At 38.7% G+C, this 21,355-nt stretch overlaps 1 protein-coding gene across 2 annotated transcripts in view; it reads left to right on the top strand.

The window, feature by feature from the left end:
- Positions 1-21,355, top strand: part of ELP3 (elongator acetyltransferase complex subunit 3) — a 115,758-nt gene that overhangs the window by 47,874 nt on the left and 46,529 nt on the right. For both annotated transcript variants that reach the window (XM_064272643.1, XM_064272642.1), the window contains 2 exons: positions 3,492-3,618; positions 10,610-10,803. In XM_064272643.1, the coding sequence (XP_064128713.1) occupies positions 3,492-3,618; positions 10,610-10,803 (321 nt within the window). The remainder of the gene's footprint in view (positions 1-3,491; positions 3,619-10,609; positions 10,804-21,355) is intronic.

The raw sequence follows: 21,355 nt of genomic DNA, 5'->3' as shown, positions 1-21,355 counted from the left end.
AAGACAGAGTAGAACTGCCCCACAGAGTTTCCAAGGAGCGCCTGTTAAGGCTCGCTTTTATTTGGTTGTGGCACCAGATGATTTTTCTAGCTGGCCCCAAATGATTTGCTTTCTCACTAAATTTTTCTCTGTTCTCTTTTTTTTTATTATTATGCTTTAAGTGAAAGTTTACAAATCAAGTCAGCCTCTCACACAAAAACTTATATACACCTTGCTACATACTCCCAATTACTCTCCCCTTAATGAGACAGCCCACCTCCTCCCTCCACTCTGTCTTTTCATGTCCATTTCACCAGCTTCTAACCCCCTCCACCCTCTCATCTCCCCTCCAGACAGGAGATGCCAACAGAGTCTCAAGTGTCTACCTGATCCAAGAAGCTCACTTCTCACCAGCATCCCTCTCCAACCCATTGTCCAGTCCAATCCCTGTCTGAAGAGTTGGCTTCAGGAATGGTTCCTGTCCTGGGCCAACAGAGGGCCTGGGGGCCATGACCACAGGGGTCCTTCTAGTCTCAGTCAGACCATTAAAAAAAAAATTTTTTTTTTTTTTTCTGGTCTTTTTATGAGAATTTGAGGTCTGCATCCCACTGCTCTCCTGCTCCCTCAGGGGTTCTCTGTTGAGTTCCCTGTCAGGGCAGTCATTGGTTATAGCCGGGCACCATCTAGCTCTTCCGGTCTCAGGATGATGTAGTCTCTGGTTCGTGAGGCCCTTTCTGTCTCTTGGCTTCATAATTGCCTTGTGTCCTTGGTGTTCTTCATTCTCCTTTGATCCAGGTGGGTTGAGACTAATTGATGGATCTTAGATGGCTGCTTGCTAGCATTTAAGACCCCAGATGCCACTCTTCAATGTGGGATGTAGAATATTTTCTTAATAGATTTTATTATGCCAATTGACTTAGGTGTCCCCTGAAACCATGGTCCCCAAACCCCTACCCTGCTACACTGGCCTTCGAAGCATTCAGTTTATTCAGGAAACTTCTTTGGTTTTGGTTTAGTCCAGTTGTGCTGACCTCCCCTGTATTGTGTGTTGTCTTTCTGTTCTCTCTTTTTTAAGAGGCCTCCAAATTGTCCCTCCAGAGTGAACTCTATTTTGTAGTAGAGGTTTCACTCTTCCTCTCTCTCTACAAATAATTTCACAAGATTTTTTTTTTTTTAGTTCATTAATTTACCCAACAAATATTTATTGGGTCTTGAAATGGGCCAGGCATTGTTCCAAGCACTGAAAATACTATACTGAGCAAGACAAAGTCCTTTTCCTCATACAGTTTGTATTCTAGAGGGAGAGACAGATAATAAACAGTAGACAACCAAAGTAATTTCTTATTGAGATAATTTTTACAAGGAAAAATAAACGGAGTGAATAGTTCAAAACGATTTCAGTTATCAATTGCTAGGTAGCAAGCTATCCCGAAATGGAGTGGCTTAAAACAATGACTTATTATTTTTCCTGATTATGTGGGTCAGAAACTTGGGGAGGGCTCAGCTGGTTCGTTTTTCTGCTCCATGTAGCATCATGTAGTGTCACTCAGCCACATTCGCTTGGCGCTGGACTAGATGAAAGTTCAAGAACTTATTTGTATGTTGGATGCCTTGGCGCTCCTCCATGTCCCCTCTCTCTCCCTCTACACCGTGTCTCATCATTCAGTAGTCTAGCTTGATGTTCTTTTCATTACGACCACTGGCCTCCCCAGAGAAAGCCAAAACGGAAACTGCCAGGCCGTTTGACAAGAAGTCCCAGAGTGGGCACAGTGCCATTTCTGTTGCATTCTATTGGTCAAAGCAGGTCACAAGACCAGTCCAGATTCAAGGGTGGGGAAAGAGACTCCACCTTCTAATGGGGAGAATTGATGGCAGCCATCATGGGAAACTGTCTACCACAGAGAGACACTGGAGTGAGGGTAGTGGGCTATGTCAGATATGATGTTGTGGTTAGTTGCCATGGCATTGACTCCAACCCACGGCAACCTATGTATGTTGTGTGTACCTTCCAGTCGATTCCAACTTATAGCGACCCCATACGACAGAGTAGAACTGCCCCATAGGGTTTCCCAGACTGTCATCTTCATGGAAGCAGATTGTCACGTCTTTCTCCCATGGAGCTGCTGGTGGGTTTGAACTAACAACCTTTTGGTCAGCAGCCAAGCGCCTAACAACTGAGACACCAGGGCTCCTTGGCCTTATGTGTAATAGAACAAAACATTGCCTGGTCCTGTGCCATCCTCAAAATGATTCCTGTGCTTGAGCCTACTTATCAGATATGATAGCCTTAGGAAAAGACATTTGAACGGAGACCTGAATGAAGTGAGGGACTCAGCCACAGCAAAGATGGGGTGGAGGTGCCTTATAGACAGACAGAACCCAGAGTACAAAAGCCCTGAGATGGAACATACTTAGTATGGTTGAAGATGAATAGAACAGTACATGTGGGTAAAGCAAAATGAGCAATGTGGTAAGGAGGTAGTTGATGATGTTAGAGAGGTAGCCTGGGATCAGATCACCAGGGGCCTTGAAGGTCATGGTTAGGACTTTACATTTTATTCCAAAGGTAAAGAGAAGGTCTCGTAGACTAGTAACATGAAATGGCTGACGTTTCAGAAGGATCATGCTGGCTGCTGTGTAGACAATGGATTAGAGCTGAGAAAGACGATAAGTCGAAGGAGGGAGACCAGATAGGAAGTTCCTTCACTTATCCAGGTAAGAGATGATGGCAGCTTGGACAAGGGTAGTAGCAGTGGATATGCAAGAATTTATCAGGTTCTGGGTATATTTTGAAGTTAGAGCCAGCAGGCTTACTGATAGACTGGATGTAGAAGTGAAAGACAGAGCAGAATTAAGGGTGATTTCATGGTCTGTGGCCTGGGCAACTCTGTGACTCCTGATACCATTTGCTGAGATGGAAAAGATACAAGAGTAGCAGGTTTGGGGTAAAAGGTAGTGAGTGGAAATAAAGAGTTACATTTTAGATATTTTAATATCAAGGTCCACCACCTGTTTGTCAGTTTGTGTACTGTGGTGGCTTGCATAATTGCTGTGATGCTGGAAGCCATGCCTCTAGTATTTCAAATATTCACAAGATTTTTAAAGGAAAGAGCATAACAAACTGCTGCTTCTGCATGATCTTGAGCTCATTATTCTTGTTTTTAACTTAGGTCTTTACATTAGTAAGTTTATTTTGGCTGATGATGCTAGCAAAATAACTTTAGTATAAATTAACTCTTGCTCACCCAGCCATTTACTTTCAGAACTTTGAGTAGACATATAAGGGAATTTCTGAAAAATATCTCAGAAGTAAAATGATTTACTTCCAAGCCTTCTCAGAGGTGTTAAAAAAAAAAAAAAAAAAAAGACTTCCTGGGATTTTTTTTCCCAGACTTATGATTCTTAGTTATACAATTTCTGTTAATATCTCAGAGAATGTTTGCCCTGTGCTCCTTGTGTTAACTTTATTGCCCATGTATTTGTGTAACAGGTAGCAAATTTTCTTTCCTCAGGGGCCACACTGTTAAGGCAGTATGTGAATCGTTTCACCTGGCCAAAGATTCTGGTTTCAAAGTGGTGGCTCATATGATGCCTGATCTGCCAAATGTGGGACTAGAAAGAGACATTGAACAGTTTACAGTAAGTGTTGCCTTAATCCAGGCTAATTTAGAATGTCTCTGCACACTTCTTATATTGCCTCTGCTTTTTTTGTTTACTGTTAATTTTCTTCCAATATAAAAGTAGTATATTTTCTAGAGCAGTTGTTGTGAAAAAATGCATGTTTGTTATCATGAGATAGTTATACCTAATTCATGGAAAAAAAAAATTACATTCCATTTTCATCTTAGAAAGTTTAATATAGAGAATTCTCATTGTTAACAAGTACTTAAAATTCTTCAGCCCGGTGAAATTCAACACCTAAGAATAAAGTTCAATATTTATATACAATTTTTTAAATGAAAACTTAATTTAACTCCTGTATTTCAATAAAGCTGTTTTAAAAACTATAAAAGAAAAAGTAGTATATTTTCATTATAGAATATTAGAAACACAGAACAGAAAAGGGAGTCACCCACAGCCCCAACACCAGACAAACCCTAGCGTTTTAATATATTCCCTTCCAGAGTTTTTCTATGCTTAGGCCTTTTTGGGGTGAGATTGGTTTTACACATGTACATCCTGACACATACTTAGGTATATGTGATAGGTAATTTTTTAAAATTGCTTTTTTACTTAATGTTATAACAAGCATTTGTCTGTATTGTGGCCTGGTCTCTTAGCATATTTAAATATCTACTTAATTTCTGTTGAATAAATATGCTATAATTTGCTTAACTACTCCCAAATTTTTCAAAATTTAGGATATTTCTAGTTTTTTATATTGTTACTAATGCTATACGTAAACAAACTTTATGCCTGTACCTTTTTTTTTTTTTTTTTTTAGGATTATTTCTTTAGCATAATTTTCCTTGAGTGGAATTATTAGGTAAAGATATAAACATTTTAAGAATTTCAATATACTACTAAGTTGCATTTCAGAGAGTTGTAACCATACATACTCATTTCAGCAAGGTTACCTTCTTTCCCAAATAATTCTCTCCTGTTATATATTTTCTGCATACATACATATATACGTACCCATATAGAGGAATATTTTTTTCCCTCCTATTCCCTTTTTTAATATTATTTTTTTACCATGGTAAAGTATATATAACATAAAATTTGCCATTTAGACCATTTCTAGGCATACAGTTCAGTGACATAAATTACATTCATGGTGTGGTGCAACCCCTACCTATTTCTAAAAATTTTCATTCTCCCCAAACACAAACTGTTTACCTATTAAGTAATAGCTCCCCATTTCCTGTGCTTTCCAGTACCTGGTAACCTCTAATCTGTTTCCTGTCTCTTATGAATTTGCCTTTTCTAGATAGTTCATAGGAAAGCGTGAATGGAGCAAATAGTTAAGCGCTCAACTACTAGCTCAAAGGTTGGTGGTTCAGACCCACCCAGAGGCTCCGTGGAAGACGGGCCTTGGCGACCTGCTTCCTATAGGTCACAGCCTTGAAAAACCATATTTCCAGCCTCAATCCTCACCAGGCCTTCTTTGTACAGTGAAGCCTGTGAGAGCCAGAACTCACTGGGACTGCCCTGTTTTTCCAGGTCTCGCAAGTTTTCTGCCTTTGACAGGGTGCAGTCTTCACACTTTTCTACCTCTCCTTTTTAATGGAAAATATTTGAGTTTTCCTTCTCTGCTAGATTTCCTCCTTAAACAGGTGTTCTGGCTTTCAAAGGTTTTACTGTATTTGGAATCTCAGAGTCTCTCCAGTTTCTTCAGGGAACAAACCTCATCTGCCTGTACAGGAAGGGCTACAGAAGGAGGAATAAATCCCCCCATCCAGTGCGCCTGTTTTTATCTCCATGCCTGTCCCCTGTCTTGCCCAGTACCTGGTACTTCAAGTTCATGAGCCTCTCACAGCCTCTGGTATGATTGAGCTGGCCTTTGCTCCAGTTCCTGCAAAAAGTATTATTTTGCAAATACTTTGTTCACAGTTTCCTTTATTGCCAAGTCATTTATCAACCGTCCATTAATTTTCTGTCTTCCAAAATTGTATTGCTGTCACGTGTCTCCCACTTGTCTCCTTTTCTTGTACTCTGGTGTTTATACTTTTTTTTTTTTTTAATCTTTGCTTTTGTTTTAGTGTGCTTTTAGAAAGAAAGGAGAGAAACACCTATTTTAATTCTTCATGTGTGGCCAGAAGCCCAGAACCAATACAATCTATTTTCATTCCTGGGAAAGACATGAGACCATATGTCTCCTACACTTATTGTACAAGTACCAGAAGTAGTTTTCTGAAATCCTGTGTTTGAATGTGGATTCGCGTTAGGTGAAGAATGGCCCGCATGCATGTTCTTTGTGGATGATTACAGGATAAAGACCTGATGAATCTTTAAGATGGGAATGTTACAGGGAAAACTGCACACAATTACAGAAGAATATCTCTAAGACCAAACGGTGCACAAAAAATATAGCATTTAAGAATGTGACAGAAATCAATGATAGAGATCAAAAAAAGTCTATAGTTACATTTCTCTGAAATACAAGTTAAACAGTGGAAAGCTTTTCAAAGAACAATATAGTGGAAGATAAAAAGAATTTTGGCTTTCACAGTTCATGAGATGTAGAACATCACTGCTGGCTGTGTGGACACTAATGCCAAGGTGAGAGTGAGAGGGAAGTGGATGAGTCCATCATCATTCCTCCAGTACATTTCATACAAAATCAAGATAAGAGCAAATTATCAGTGCAAAGTCATGGAAAGAAGAATGCCTGGGGTCTCCTTGTTGTACCTCAAGTAAAGAAATAAGGTAGCCAGCTGGGATGACATAGTGCAAGAAATGACCATGCTAGAAGTAGATTAATTAGATATATTGCTCAGTGTCCAGATAACAAATGGACAGTGTGTATCTCAGGTCAGGAATGGTTCCAATTGGCCTGAGGACAAAATAGTCATATCTGAGTATCAGCAAACTTTTTCTGTAAAGGGCAATTATAGTAAATAAAGATTTTAGGTTTTGCAGGCTAGATAATCTTTGTCGCAACTTTTTAAAAGTTTAAACAGCTAAATATATTTCATTATTAAAAGAGGATACACTAAATAGACCCATAACAAAAAAAGAGATTGAAATGGTAATCAAAAAACTCCCAACAAAAAAAAGCCCTGGCCCGGATGGCTATACTGCAGAGTTCTACCAAACTTTCAGAGAAGAGTTAACACCACTACTACTAGAGGTATTTCAAAGCATAGAAAATGACGGAATACTACCTACCTCATTCTATGAAGCCACCATCTCCCTGATACCAAAACCAGGTAAAGACATCAAAAAAAAAAGAAAATTACAGACCTATATCCCTCATGAACATAGATGCAAAAATCCTCAACAAAATTCTAGCCAATAGAATTCAACAATATATCAAAAAAATAATTCACCACGACCAAGCGGGATTTATACCAGGTATGCAAGGCTGGTTTAATATTAGAAAAACCATTAATGTAATCCACCATATAAATAAAACAAAAGACAAAAACCACATGATCTTATCAATTGATGGCAGAAAAGGCATTTGACAAAGTCCAACACCCATTTATGATAAAAACTCTCAGCAAAATAGGAATTGAAGGAAAATTCCTCAGCATAATAAAGGGCATCTATACAAAGACAACAGCCAACATTACTCTAAGTGGAGAGAGCCTGAAAGCATTTCCCTTGAGAACGGGAACCAGAAAGGATGCCCTTTATCACCGCTCTTATTCAACATTGTGCTAGAGGTCCTAGCCAGAGCAATTAGGCTAGACAAAGAAATAAAGGGCATCCGGATTGGCAAGGAGGAAGTAAAATTATCTCTGTTAGCAGATGATGTGATCTTATACACAGAAAACCCTAAGGAATCCTCCAGAAAACTACTGAAACTAATAGAAGAGTTTGGCAGAGTCTCAGGTTATAAGATAAACATACAAAAATCACTTGGATTCCTCTACATCAACAAAAAGAACACCAAAGAGGAAATAACCAAATCAATACCATTCACAGTAGCCCCCAAGAAGATAAAAAACTTAGGAATAAATCTTACCAAAGATGTAAAAGACCTATACAAAGAAAACTACAAAGCACTACTACAAGAAATTAAAAAGGACCTACTTAAGTGGAAAAACATACCTTGCTCATGGATAGGAAGACTTAACATAGTAAAAATGTCTATTCTACCAAAAGCCATCTATACTTACGCTTCCGATCCAAATTCCAATGTCATTTTTTAATGTGATAGAGAAACAAATCACCAACTTCATATGGAAGGGAAAGAAGCCTCGGAAAAGCAAAGCATTACTGAAAAAGAAGAAGAAAGTGGGAGGCCTCACTCTACCTGATTTCAGAACCTATTATACAGCCACAGTAGTCAAAAGAGCCTGGTACTGGTACAACAACAGACACATAGGCCAATGGAACAGAATTGAGAACCCAGATATAAATCCATCCACATGTGAGCAGCTTATATTTGACAAAGGCCCAGTGTCAGTTAATTGGGGAAAAGATAGTCTTTTTAACAAATGGTGCTGGCATAACTGGATATCCATTTGCAAAAAAATGAAACAGGACCCATACCTCACACCATGCACAAAAACTAACTCCAAGTGGATCAAAGACCTAAACATAAAGACTAAAACGATAAAGATCATGGAAAAAAAATAGGGACAACCTTAGGAGCCCTAATACAAGGCATAAACAGAATACAAAAGATTACCAAAAATGACGAAGAGAAACCAGATAACTGGGAGCTCCTAAAAATCAAACACCTATGCTCATCTAAAGACTTCACCAAAAGAGTAAAAAGACCACCTACAGACTGGGAAAGAATTTTCAGCTATGACATCTCCGACCACCGCCTGATCTCTAAAATCTATATGATTCTGTTAAAACTCAACCACAAAAAGACAAACAACCCAATCAAGAAGTGGGCAAAGGATCTGAACACACACTTCACTAAAGAAGATATTCAGGCAGCTAACAGATACATGAGAAAATGCTCTCGATCATTAGCCTTTAGAGAAATGCAAATTAAAACTATGATGAGATTCCATCTCACTCCAACAAGGCTGGCATTAATCCAAAAAACACAAAATAATAAATGTTGGAGAGGCTGCGGAGAGACTGGAACTCTTATACACTGCTGGTGGGAATGTAAAATGGTACAACCACTTTGGAAATCTATCTGGCGTTATCTTAAACAGTTAGAAATAGAACTACCATACAACCCAGAAATCCCACTCCTCGGAATATACCCTAGAGAAATAAGAGCCTTCACACGAACAGATATATGCACACCCATGTTTATTGCAGCTCTGTTTACAATAGCAAAAAGCTGGAAGCAACCAAGGTGTCCATCAACGGATAAATGGGTAAATAAATTGTGGTATATTCACACAATGGAATACTACACATCGATAAAGAACAGTGACGAATCTGTGAAACATTTCATAACATGGAGGAACCTGGAAGGCATTATGCTGAGCGAAATGAGTCAGAGGCAAAAGGACAAATATTGTATAAGACCACTATTATAAGATCTTGAGAAATAGTATAAACTGAGAAGAACACATACTTTTGTGGTTACGAGGCGGGGAGGGAGGGAGGGTGGGAGAGGGTTTTTTACTGATCAATTAGTAGATAAGAACTACTTTAGGTGAAGGGAAGGACAATACTCAATACACGGAAGGTCAGCTCAACTGGACTGGACCAAAAGCAAAGAAGTTTCCGGGATAAACTGAATGCTTCAAAGGTCAGCGGAGCAAGGGTGGGGGTTTGGGGACCATGGTTTAAGGGGACTTCTAAGTCAATTGGCAAAATAATTCTATTATGAAAACATTCTGCATCCCACTTTGAAATGTGGCATCTGGGGTCTTAAATGCTAACAAGCAGCCATCTAAGATGCATCAATTGGCCTCAACCCACCTGGATCAAAGGAGAAGGAAGAACACCAAGGTCACACGATAACTAAGAGCCCAAGAGACAGAAAGGGCCACATGAACCGGAGACCTACATCATCCTGAGACCAGAAGAGCTAGATGGTGCCCGCTCACAACCGATGACTGCCCTGACAGGGAGCACAACAGAGAACCCCTGAGGGAGCAGGAGATCAGTGGGATGCAGACCCCAAATTCTCACAACAAGACCATACTTAATGGTCTGACTGAGACTAGAGGAATCCCAGTGGTCATGGTCCCCAAACCTTCTGTTGGCCCAGGACAGGAACCATTCCTGAAGACAACTCATCAGACAAGGAAGGGACTGGACAGTGGGTAGGAGAGAGATGCTGATGAAGAGTGAGCTATCTGTATCACATGGACACTTGAGACTGTGTTGGCATCTCCTGTCTGGAGGGGGCATGGGAGGATAGAGAGAGTTGGAAGCTGGCAAAATTGTCACGAAAGGAGAGACTGGAAGGGCTGACTCATTAGGGGGAGAGCAATTGGGAGTATGGAGTAAGTTGTATATAAACTTTTTTGTGACAGTCTGACTTGATTTGTAAACGTTCACTTGAAGCTCAATAAAAGTTAATAAAAAAAAAAGAGGATACAGTCTTCAGGATAATGCAGACATGGAATAAATTATAAGTACGGTGATTTTAAAAAAGAGGAAATAGGTTCAATAGCACCCTTTTTCTTTTTTTGACTGGGACAGCTAGTATTTGAAGGCCAGGAAGGCCTCTTTGAAGAGGTGGCATTCAATCTAAGACCTAGAAGTAGCAGTTACCTTGATGAAGAAAAGTTGGTGAACTTTCCAGGCAGAGGAAATTGCCTTTTCAAAGGCCAAGAGGGAGAGTGGTGAGGGGTGACATGAGGTGTGTGAAGTGATAGACAGGGACTGGATTGTGGAGGAGCTTGTAGTGTGGAACACAGTTGCTTTCGCCAGTCAGGCCATTAAAAAATGGAGCTTCTATTCTTTCTGTACACCCTCCCTTGTTGGGAAGGAAAGACAGCTTGAGGGCCTGCTGGGTGTGTGAGAGAAGCTGACCTGGGATTGAAACTTCACCATGAGTAGTCTGATGTAATTTTCTATTTTTTGTTTACAGGAGTTTTTTGAGAACCCTGCTTTTCGTCCTGATGGTTTGAAACTCTACCCTACCCTGGTGATTCGTGGAACAGGACTTTATGAGCTATGGAAATCAGGAAGATACAAGAGTTATTCTCCTAGTGACCTAATAGAATTGGTGGCTCGGATCCTAGCCCTTGTGCCTCCATGGACTCGAGTGTACCGAGTACAGAGGTAGTGTGCTATCCTTTATTCCAAAAATAACTGGTGACTAGTTTGTTTAAAATTTCTGATTAAAATAGTCTGATTTCATACTGAGGCTTTTGAAAATGTTTTTAATTAAAAATGGAATTCTATCTCTAAATAGAGAGGGATGGAAAAGAGAGGACAGAATGTCCAAACTGCTTTGCTCATAAATTGTATTTATTCATCTTTCTGTTCATTCATGAGCCAGGAGATGGAGTTACGACAGTAAGTAAGCGTAGTGCCTGCTTCCAAGGGTCTTAAGATCTAGATCAGGGTTTCTTCTTGTAGGTCAACTTCAATTTAGAGATAGCAGTGGGTATGGGAGGAGGAAGTGTAGCCCTGCGTATATTATGCCTAGTCTAGAGTCTGAAGAAGAGAGAGAGTAGCAACAGTTACTTTTTACAGCTATCAATGTAAATGGTGAAAGAGTAAAATATTCCTGATAGAATGAAGGAAATAAAATAATCTTAACCGTTTTCTTCTTAGGAGAGAGACAGTTAAGATCTCATTGACAATCACAGATCTTTTTTTTTTTTATATAACATTGAAGAAAAATTTTAGAAACCATAAAAGTTACCTGTATACTTAAAATCCTAACTAAGCCATTTCTGTATTTGCTGGTCATTAAGGCACGTTTAAGGAGCCCTGGGGGTGCAGTGGTTAAAATGCTTACTGCTATCCTAAAGGTTGATGGTTTGAGCCGCCAGCTGCTCCACAGAAGAAATATGTGGCAGCCTGCTTCCATAAAGATTTACAGCCTTGGAAATCCTATGGGGCCGTTCTCTTCTGTCCTGTAGGGTCGCTGGGAGTTCGAATTCGCTCAAAGGCAGTGAGTTTTGTTAGTTTGTTAAGGCACATTCCACTACCACCTTGCCAAAACTCACCCAGTTTCCATTATTACAAATGCAAGGCCAAAAGGTAACTAGCAAATGCATGTAGCATCAGCTACTGTGAATAGTAGTCCACTGAGCACAGACATGGTATTACTAAGGATAATGAAACAGTAAATGCTGAAAATAAGCAGAATTATAACATAAAACCAAACCAAACCTGTTTGGTGGTGCAGTGGTTAAGTGCTTCCTGCTAACCAAAAGGTCAGCAGTTCCAACCAACTAGCTTATTCACTGTGGAAAGATGTGGTAATCTGCTTCCGTAAAGATTTACAGCCTTAGAAACTCTGTGGGGCAGTTCTGCTCTGTCCCATAGAGTTGTTATGAGTCAGAATTGACTCCATGGCAACAGAGTTTGGTTTTTTATTATCGCATACTTAAGGAGAATTATCAATAATATAAAATAATGGATTTGCTTAAAAGCCAAAGAACATTTATGCCATATCCCTTCACAGTGTATTGATTTCTTACATTTTTTAATTATTGGCCTAACTCAAGGATCTAAATTGCCTATATGATCTCTGTTTTTAAAAATGTACCTAAAAATACTAAGGAAAATTCAGCTGTTAAGAAATTTGAATTGTTCTTCCCTTCTTTTCAATCTTCCCTGCAAATTCAGTCCAAAAGACACCCAGCGCAGGGTGAGGAAGGTGACCATGTGGAGGAGGAGACAGTGGGTGTGGTGTGGGTTGTTGGAGCCCGAATCTGGTGAAAACGGCATTCCCGCAGATGGATGGCCTGGCACAAGATGTCAGAGCTCCAGCTGAGTGAAAAGGACATCCCTGCAGGGTAGGGAAGAAGTGAGGGATATCCACAAAAGATTAGTTACTTACCGGGTGATCAATCAAATCAGTACGTAGATACAAGATTTTTATTGTCTAAGAAGGGAATTACAAATATGAAAAAAGAAAATTAGAGTTAACCCCATGATATGTTGAAATAGAAGATCCTGGTGTGAATCATGGTTTTTAACAAGTAGGTAGCTATGGAAATAAATATAAACCTAAGAGAGAGAGTGTGTGTGTGTGTTTTTCCAGATCTTGGGATCTTGGTTTCTATGTACCCTTTTCCACTAAAATGAACCAAGGTGTCTTGGAGAAAAGGCTGATTTCAGGACTGGGCAGGGAAAGTATAACATGAGCCTGAAACATCTCGTGCCAGAAAAATTAAGAAGCATTCAAAGAAGAATGAGGAAGCCAGCTTGATGAGCTCCCATTGGCCAAATTTGGGGCAGTTTAAGCGTCAAAATAAATATTGAGAGGAAAGTGTTGGAACCAATAGATGTATCTTAGATGGCCACTCGCAAGCTTTTAAGACCCCAGACACTACTTACCAAAGTAGGATGTCCTGTTCTGTCTTCTTACTATTATAACCTCGTTACAGTTCTCCTAGGAAAGTTGGCCAGTAGAAGAGTCTGTTAGCTCTAATTCCAGGAGGCCTAATCTTCAGTCATATGTCTGTATCAATATGTCACTTAGAGAGTTTATGAGGGAGGAGTGGTACAGGTGAATATAGGCTTAAGATTTTGAAGTTATGTTCTGTTACTTCAAAAATGTGTGGGTGGATTTAAATTTGATGGAATACACCCTCTCCTCACTTATCGACAAGGTTAGTTTCCAAAGACCATGTTGTTATGCGAAATCGGCATTATGTGAAAATAGAATGTCTGTTTCTTCCATTTCAAACGGTTATACAGGTCCTTACTGTCAGTGGGATAGTAGCTTCCCAGTAACCTCGAAAGGTGGAAAATGTAAGTAGGCGCCATATCCCACTGGCCAAGTTAATGTGCAAAATAGTAGATTTTTTAATGTAAATGCGATAGCCAATAAGCAAGATGTACTGTAAAGCAAGAGGTAATGGTGAAAAAAACACCCAGTAACCCATAAATCACCTTAAAAAATGTGGAATTAGTAACGTCCTTGGTGAGTCTGAGGACAATTTATTGTTTGAAGATAGTGATGACTCAGTTTCAAATGCATTAAGACCCGCTGGTGAAGAGAGTCATTTGAATTCTAGCTGTGTTGTTAGATTTTCATGCTTCGGGACTGATAATTTACTTAACTTTGAATATGATCATTTTTAGGGTGTTTAGTACAAAGATTAAACTCTATGTACTTCCAGCTTAATCTTTTTTTTAATACATTTTTGGTGCTTTTATGATGATACTTATTGGTATAGAAGCTTCTGTTAGGATTCATTCTATTTTTTTATGTAGCTTGTGGTAAGCCAATGTTCAATAAAACATTTGTTTTTCTGTAAGCACAGGCAGAATTCCTTCAAATATTATTACTTTGTGTTTTGTATGGGATATTACTGAATTATTGAATTCAGTATACCAAGTCATTCAAATTTATTATATTTTATTACTTTTTACCTATTTTTATTTACATATTTTCTTTGTATGTACTGCATAAAAATGATGCAGATTTATTTTGTTGTGACTTGCTTTTTGTTATCAATAATCTCTTAAATTCTAGACTGTTTAGGCTTTTGCGGTACTGAGGTATGGCACAAGACTTCATTTACTAGTAAATGTATTTTTTGATTCTAATAAATTTCTATTTTGATCATGTGATTTTTATACCTTTTTTCTAACTGTGTAGAGTACTACTAATTATTCATGTTTTCTTCCTAATTTCAGGCAATATAGTACTATATTTACATGAGCAAAATAATGTTCTTCTCTGTAAAAGTACTTTAAAAACACATCACTTAGTAACAATTTGATAGCTGTGTTCTAGTGAAATGACTTCATATCCTGCTGAAAAACCTCATATCCCATTTAAAGGTTTAAAATTATCATCACATATTGCTAGAATTTTGTATTTCTAGAGTTCCAGAAAGAAACTCATATCAAGAGCTAAATGGCAAAATTTTGAAATAGAAGTGCTAAGGAAAGTGTTAATGGGTACCTTAAGTGTTATATACAAATGTGTGCAAGAGAAGGCAGGCTGTTTAAAAATATTAAGTGGCTAAGAAACCTGATTTGGGAAAAGAGAATCATGAAGTTTTTACTCTACAATGTTTCTTCTAGCTTTAGCCTTAAAATTTTTAAAGCAATTCTTAGAATGTAGAAAACTGCTATTAAGATATTAGTTTAAGTTTTTCTCTCTCTTTTTGAGCTTGCCAGGAAGAAACCACTGTAAAGGAGAAAAGCCTGCTGGCAGGGTGTTTAATCTAAGCATTTTTTAATAATTATAGAATATTTGTTTTAAATCATAGCTAAGGGAAATCTTAATTGTCATTGTGTTCTGTGCTTTTAGAAAAATCCGGCTATTTCTGCATGATTCACCTAGTGGCAGCTTATACCAATTACAGGCAGCATACTTGGTGTTGACTACTAAAACCGAGGAAACCCTGGTGGCGTAGTGGTTAAGAACCATGGCTGCTAACCAAAAAGTTGGCAGTTCGAATCCACCAGGCGCTCCTTGGAAACTCTATAGGGCAGTTCTACTCTGTCCTGTGGGGTTGCTATGAGTTGGAATTGACTCAATGGCAATGAGTTTTTTTTTGGTTAATAAAACTGACCTTGTAAGGGAACTAAAAAAATGTTTACGTATGAAAGATTTTAGGAATTATTTTTTAAACTAATATCATAAGGGAGGAACAGAGGAAGGAAAGATACGTCAAGTGGGAATTCAGCGTTTCATATTTGCCATTTTTGTCTTTCTTTTTTTAAAAAAAGCTATATTTTACTGAGAGATTACATGATGTTTTTAAATTGGTTATCCTACGTTTTTAAAAGTAATCTGCATTTTAGTTTTAAGACACTTGAGTCAATAATCTCTTACTGGGTGTTTTTATGAAATAGCATCCTAATACATGATTTTATACTGAAGTCCTGAAGGGTGCAATCAGTGATTAAATGTAAAATTCTATCCAGACACATAATGGAGTCACATTAAACTGCTGCTGCCCACAGGCTATTTGACAGCTGTCTGCCTTGATGTGATATTTACATAACTATGAAGCATTAGAATAAGAATCCCAGTTTGCAACCAAAACATGCTCTTGATGCATGAGAAATTTCAGACAAATACTATAGACATCAGTTTGAAAGGCTTTTGATGAACAAATTGCAAATATCAGAGCCTCAAAGCTTATGATGTTACCTGCTAAAATAGAAAAAGATGAATATTCTTAAATCTAATCTCTCTTCAAGCCAAGAAGGTCAAGCTATATTAAACCAAGTTGAGAAACCTAAAAATAATTAGGAAGAAATACAGCCAGAATGCTCCTTTGAAGCAAGAATGACAAGACTGTCTCACATACTTTGGACATGTTATCAGGAAGGTCCAGTCCCTGAAAAAGGACATCATGCGCTTTGTAAAGTAGAGGGTCAGCGAAAAAGAAGACCCTCGATGAGGTGGATTGACACAGTGGCTGCAACGATGGGCTCAAGCATAACAACAATTGTGAGGATGGCACAGGACCAGGCAGCGTTCCGTTCTGTTGTACATAGGGCCGCTATGAGTCGGAACCTACTCGACAACAGCTAACAACAACAATAAAAGTAATTATAACTTCTGCCTAGACGGATGTAGCAAGTTCACATGGTCAGTAATCTCACCTAGGTTTTGAACTTTTAGAAGATTGTAACAATACTCATGTATTCCAGAGAGCCTAGTGCAGCAGTTTACACACTGAAGATGCTCTGCATACATAGAATCATATCCCCTCTTTTTCAGCAGGAAAGACTATCACTGAAAGTGGAGATTGCCACGTTTCTGTTCCTTAATGAGGAAAATCTCCCATCTGGTATACTCCAGGCATGTCACTGCCAAAGACCATTAAAGCTGTCTTGCATTTTTATAGTGACATAAATTTAAGGACATTTATGAACTATCAACATAATTGTAAAGCTCTGAGTTATCAGGCCCTTACTGACTTGTGCTGTCTGGTAATCGGGGCCAGCTTCGTGGGCAAGTGAACTGTACAGTCTCATAGGGCCTCATGTTTGGTTTAATGCTCTGCTGTCACCATCTTGAAATTATTAATAATTTTTTAACATGAGGCCATGCATTTTCATTTTGCACTGGCATCACAAATTATCTAGCTGGTCTTGCTGCTAGTGCTGTCTTTCTATCATATAGTTCTGCTTAGTAGTTCTATATGATGAAACCTGTTCTCCTTTAGAGAGTTTACTTATTTTGAAATTTTTAGGGTCTTTTATAAGTACTGTTCATTATTAGAAATATTTATTAGGGTCATCTTCCCTTCCCAACTTCTTTTGCCTTGCCTATGGAGGCAATGTCATGGAGACATTGACAGCAGCAGAGTTGGCTTCTGAAGAAATGGAGAGGTAAGAGTAAGGAGTGTAGAGATGGCAGCTAGGATGGTTGGGAGATTGGTTACATTGAAGAAGTAGGTTATTTGATTTAACAAATAAGTAAATATACTGAAGATAATGAGAGCCAACTTTCTTACTGTCTGCAGGGATTTACAACGTTCGGAGGGGAAAGGCTAAAAAGAGTATTAAGGCACTAGATTAGAACTGCAAGGATCAGTATGAACTCATGGTTTTTTAGTTTATGTACAGAAAATTATAGGTGTGTGTGTGTGTGTATACACAACACACGTATTTATTAGTTGTGTACACTGGGAGGGTGTAGAGATAATGGCGTACCCGTAGTAATGAATGCACTAAGTGCTCATATCTTGGTTTCTAAATATCACTCTCCACTAAAAGGAATTAGGGCTACTTGGGAAAATGCTCGGTTCCAAGGGTTGTATAGCAAACGTACAAGATGAGCCTGGAACATCTTGGACCAGAAAGTAATGTTCAAAGAATGACAGGATGTGCAAAAGGACCCAGAAGCCAGACTGGAGGAATCCCCACTGGCCAAATCTAATTTGAGCAACAAAATAAATACCTGATTACAACCCTTTGAATAAAATAGGAATTTTTGGAGCCATACTAGCATAATGAATAAATGAAAGAAAGAAAAGAGAAAGTTCTTAAGTTCAACTAACAAATGTAGGAGGAATGATAAAAATAGATAGGCACCATTTGTCCATTATTATAGGGAAGGTGATACAGACAAGAGTCCTCCGTGAATCCCAAACTGGTGAATGGAGGGTTGATGAGGAACAGGATGTTAATATAATATCAACATCTTTCTTCACAAAATACTACACAGATATGAAGGGGAAAATGGTGACATTATAGTGCAAATTCTTGGCAAACACAAACTCAACCAGGGCATCACCTGTGGTGGAACAGGTCAACATAGCATGCCTTCTCCTATGATGCACTGAGAAGATCAAAGCATCATTTCTGTAGTATTTCTGCCAAGAATTCTTGACCTGAATCTGGTCATGAGGAAGCGTTGGACACTTAACGCATTGGGAGTCATCCTACTGAAATGGAATGCATGAATTCTCTTTTTCTTTTTAATATGATTTTATTAATTTTGTTGTTGAGAATTATGTACAACAAAACATAAACCATTTCGGCAGTTTTCTACATGTACCATTTAGTGACATTTATTACATTCTTCAAGTTGTATAACCATTCTTACCCTCCTTTTCCGAGTTGTGCCTCCACCATTAGCATAAATTCACTCCCACCTAAGGTTCCTAGCTAATCTTTTGCGTTGCTGTTGCCAGTTTGTTTCCATATAGATAATTCTTAGAAGTGCACAATGCTCAAGGCAGACCTTTTTTGCTGGTTAAGCTAAGCTGTTGTTTGGTTTTAAGAAGACTTCAGGGAATATTTTTGGTTCAGGGTTTAAAGATTATCTCCACAATAGTTCGAGGGGTTCATCCAGCTTTCATGACTCCAGAAAGTCAAATCCGTGAGAATTTGAAATTTTATTCTGCATTTTCCCCCTTTTGATCAGAATTCTTCTATGAAGTCTTTGATCAAGGTGTTCAGTAATGGTAGCTGGGCATCATCCAGTTCTGGTCTCATAGCAAGGGAGGCAGTTGTTCGTGGAGGCAATTAGCCACACATTCCATATCCTCCTCCTATTGCTGATTCTCCTTGTTCCTCTGTTGTTTCAGGCAAATAGAGACTGGTTGTTGTGCTTTGGGTGGCCAGTTGCAAGCTTTTAAGACCCCAGGCACTATACATCAAACTAGGAGGTAGAACAGAGGCACTAAACATGTTATTAGACCAATTAACGGGCATGTCCCATGAAACCATGACCCTAAACCAAGAAAGCAAATCCCATGAGGTTTTTGGTTATACATAGTCGGCCTCAGCAGCTACTTTTTTTTTTCTTTTTGCCATTGTTGTAAATATATCTGTCATACAACTTTATACAGGGGTACAACTTACTGACAACAATTATTATAATCAACTGTGTAACCCTACCCTTAAGCAATGCAATATTTCTGTCACTGTTAACCCTGCATTTCCCCCCTCCCTCCCATCCCTAATAACCACTAATAAACTTTGGTCCCTATACATTTGCCTCTTCTTGTCTTTTTATATAGGTGAGATCCTTTTGTGATTGACTTATTTCACTCAGCATGATATCTTCAAGCGCCATCCTTGTAGCATGTATCAAGACTTCATTTCTCCTACTGGCTGAGTAGTATTCTATTGTATATATGTACCACATTTCGTTTATCCATTCATCTGTTGATGGGCATTTAGGTTGTTTTCACCTTTTGTCTATTGTGAATAGTGCTGCAGTGAACGTTGGTGTACAAATCTCAGTTTGAGTCTCTGCTTTCAAATCTTTTGTATATATACCAGGAGTGGAATTGCTGGGTCATAAGGTAGTTCTATTTTTAGTTTTTTGAGGAACCGCCACAATGGCTATAAGAATTTGCATTCCCACTCGACAGCACTGGGTGTTTTTTTTTTTCTAGCTAGTAAGGGTTCCAGTTTCCTCACATTCTCGCCAACATTTGTTGTTTTCTCTATATTTTAGCCATCCTAGTGGAAGTGAAATGATATCTCATTGTGGTTTTGATTTGCATCTCTCTGATGGCTAATGACACTGAGCATCTTCTTCTGTGTTTGGTGGCCATTTGAATGTCCTCTGGTGAAATGTTTATTCAAGTCCTTTGCCCATTTTGTGATTGGTTTATATTTGTCTTTTTGTCATTAAATTGTCAAAGTTCTGTATATATTTTGGTTATTAGGCTCTTGTTGAATATATGGTTTCCAAGATATTCTTCCAGTCAGTAACTTGTCTTTTCACCTTTTTGGTAAAGTCTTTTGACAAATGAAAGTTTTTAATTTTTATGAGGTCCCATTTATTTATTTATCTTTTTCTGTTTGTGGTTTTGTTATTGTATTAAGTGATCCATTGTTAAAAGCTAGGCCTGACAGCATCGTCCCTGCTTTTTCATCTAAGAATTTTGTGGTTTTAGTTTGCACATTTAGGTCCTTAATCTTTTTTGAATTTGTTTTTGTGTATGGCGTGAGGTATGGATCCTGTTTTATTTTTCTGCATGTGTAAATCCACTTTGCCTACCACCATTTATTTATTCATTTTTTAGTAACAGCTTTATTGAGATATAATTCACATCTCATATAATTTACCAATTTAAGGTGTACAGTTCGGTGGTTTTTAGTATATTCACAGAGTTGTACAACCATCACCACAATCAATTTTAAAACATTTCATCACTCCCCCCAAAACTCACATACCCATTAGTCACTTGCCCTCCCCCACCCTCTACCCTGTTGTTGTTAGTTGCCATTGAGTCAGTTGCGATTCATGGTGACCCCATGTGTTACAGAGTAGAACTGCTCCATAGGGTTTTTTTGGCTATAATCTTTTTGTTGTTGTTGTGCTCTAAGTGAAAGTTTACAATTCAACTCAGATGCTCATACAAAAACTTATACACACATTGTTATGTGACCCTAGTTGCTCTCCCTGCAATGTAACAGCACACTCCTCTCCACCCTGTATTTCCCGTATCCATTCAACCAGCTCGTGCCCCTCTCTGCCTTCTCATCTCACCTCCAGACAGGAGCTGCCCGCATAGTTCCATGTGACTACTTGAGCTAAAAAGCACACTCCTCACCAGTATCATTTCATGTCTTATAGTCCAGTCTAATCTTTGTCTGAAGAGTTGGCTTTGGGAATGGTTTTAGTTTTGGGCTAACAGAGAGTCCGGGGGGCATGACCTCTGGGGTCTCTTCAGTCTCAGTCAGACCATTAAGCCTGGTCTTTTTACTAGAATTTAAGGACCACATCCCACTTTTCTCCTGCTCCGTCAGGGATTCTCTGTTGTGTTCCCTGTCAGGCGGTTATACGACTAGCACCATTTATTGAGGAGACTCTTCTTTCCCCATCTAAGCTAAGGACTTAGCACCCTTGTCAAAAGTCAGTTGACTATAAATGTGTGTGTTTATTTCTGGACTCTCAATTCTATTCCGTTGGCCTGTGTGTTTATTGTTATACCAGTACCAGGATGTTCTGATTACTGTAGCTACATAGAATAGGAATTAGCGGACTATCAACTGAGATGTTTCAACAATCGGATGCAGCACTGGAAATGCTCATTCATCTATGCCAAGAAATTTGGAAGACAGCTACGTGGCCAGCTAACTGGAAGAGATCCATATTTATGCCTATTCCCAAGAAAGGTGATCCAACCAAATGTGGAAATTATCGAACAATATCATTAATATCACATGCAAGCAAAACTTGCTGAAGATCATTCAAAAGTGGCTGAAGCAGTAT

This window comes from Loxodonta africana, chromosome 19 (genome assembly GCF_030014295.1).
Source record: "Loxodonta africana isolate mLoxAfr1 chromosome 19, mLoxAfr1.hap2, whole genome shotgun sequence".
NCBI lineage: Eukaryota > Metazoa > Chordata > Mammalia > Proboscidea > Elephantidae > Loxodonta > Loxodonta africana.
The sequence above is the reverse complement of the archived record's forward strand: the minus strand, read 5'-3'. Positions and strand labels throughout refer to the sequence as shown.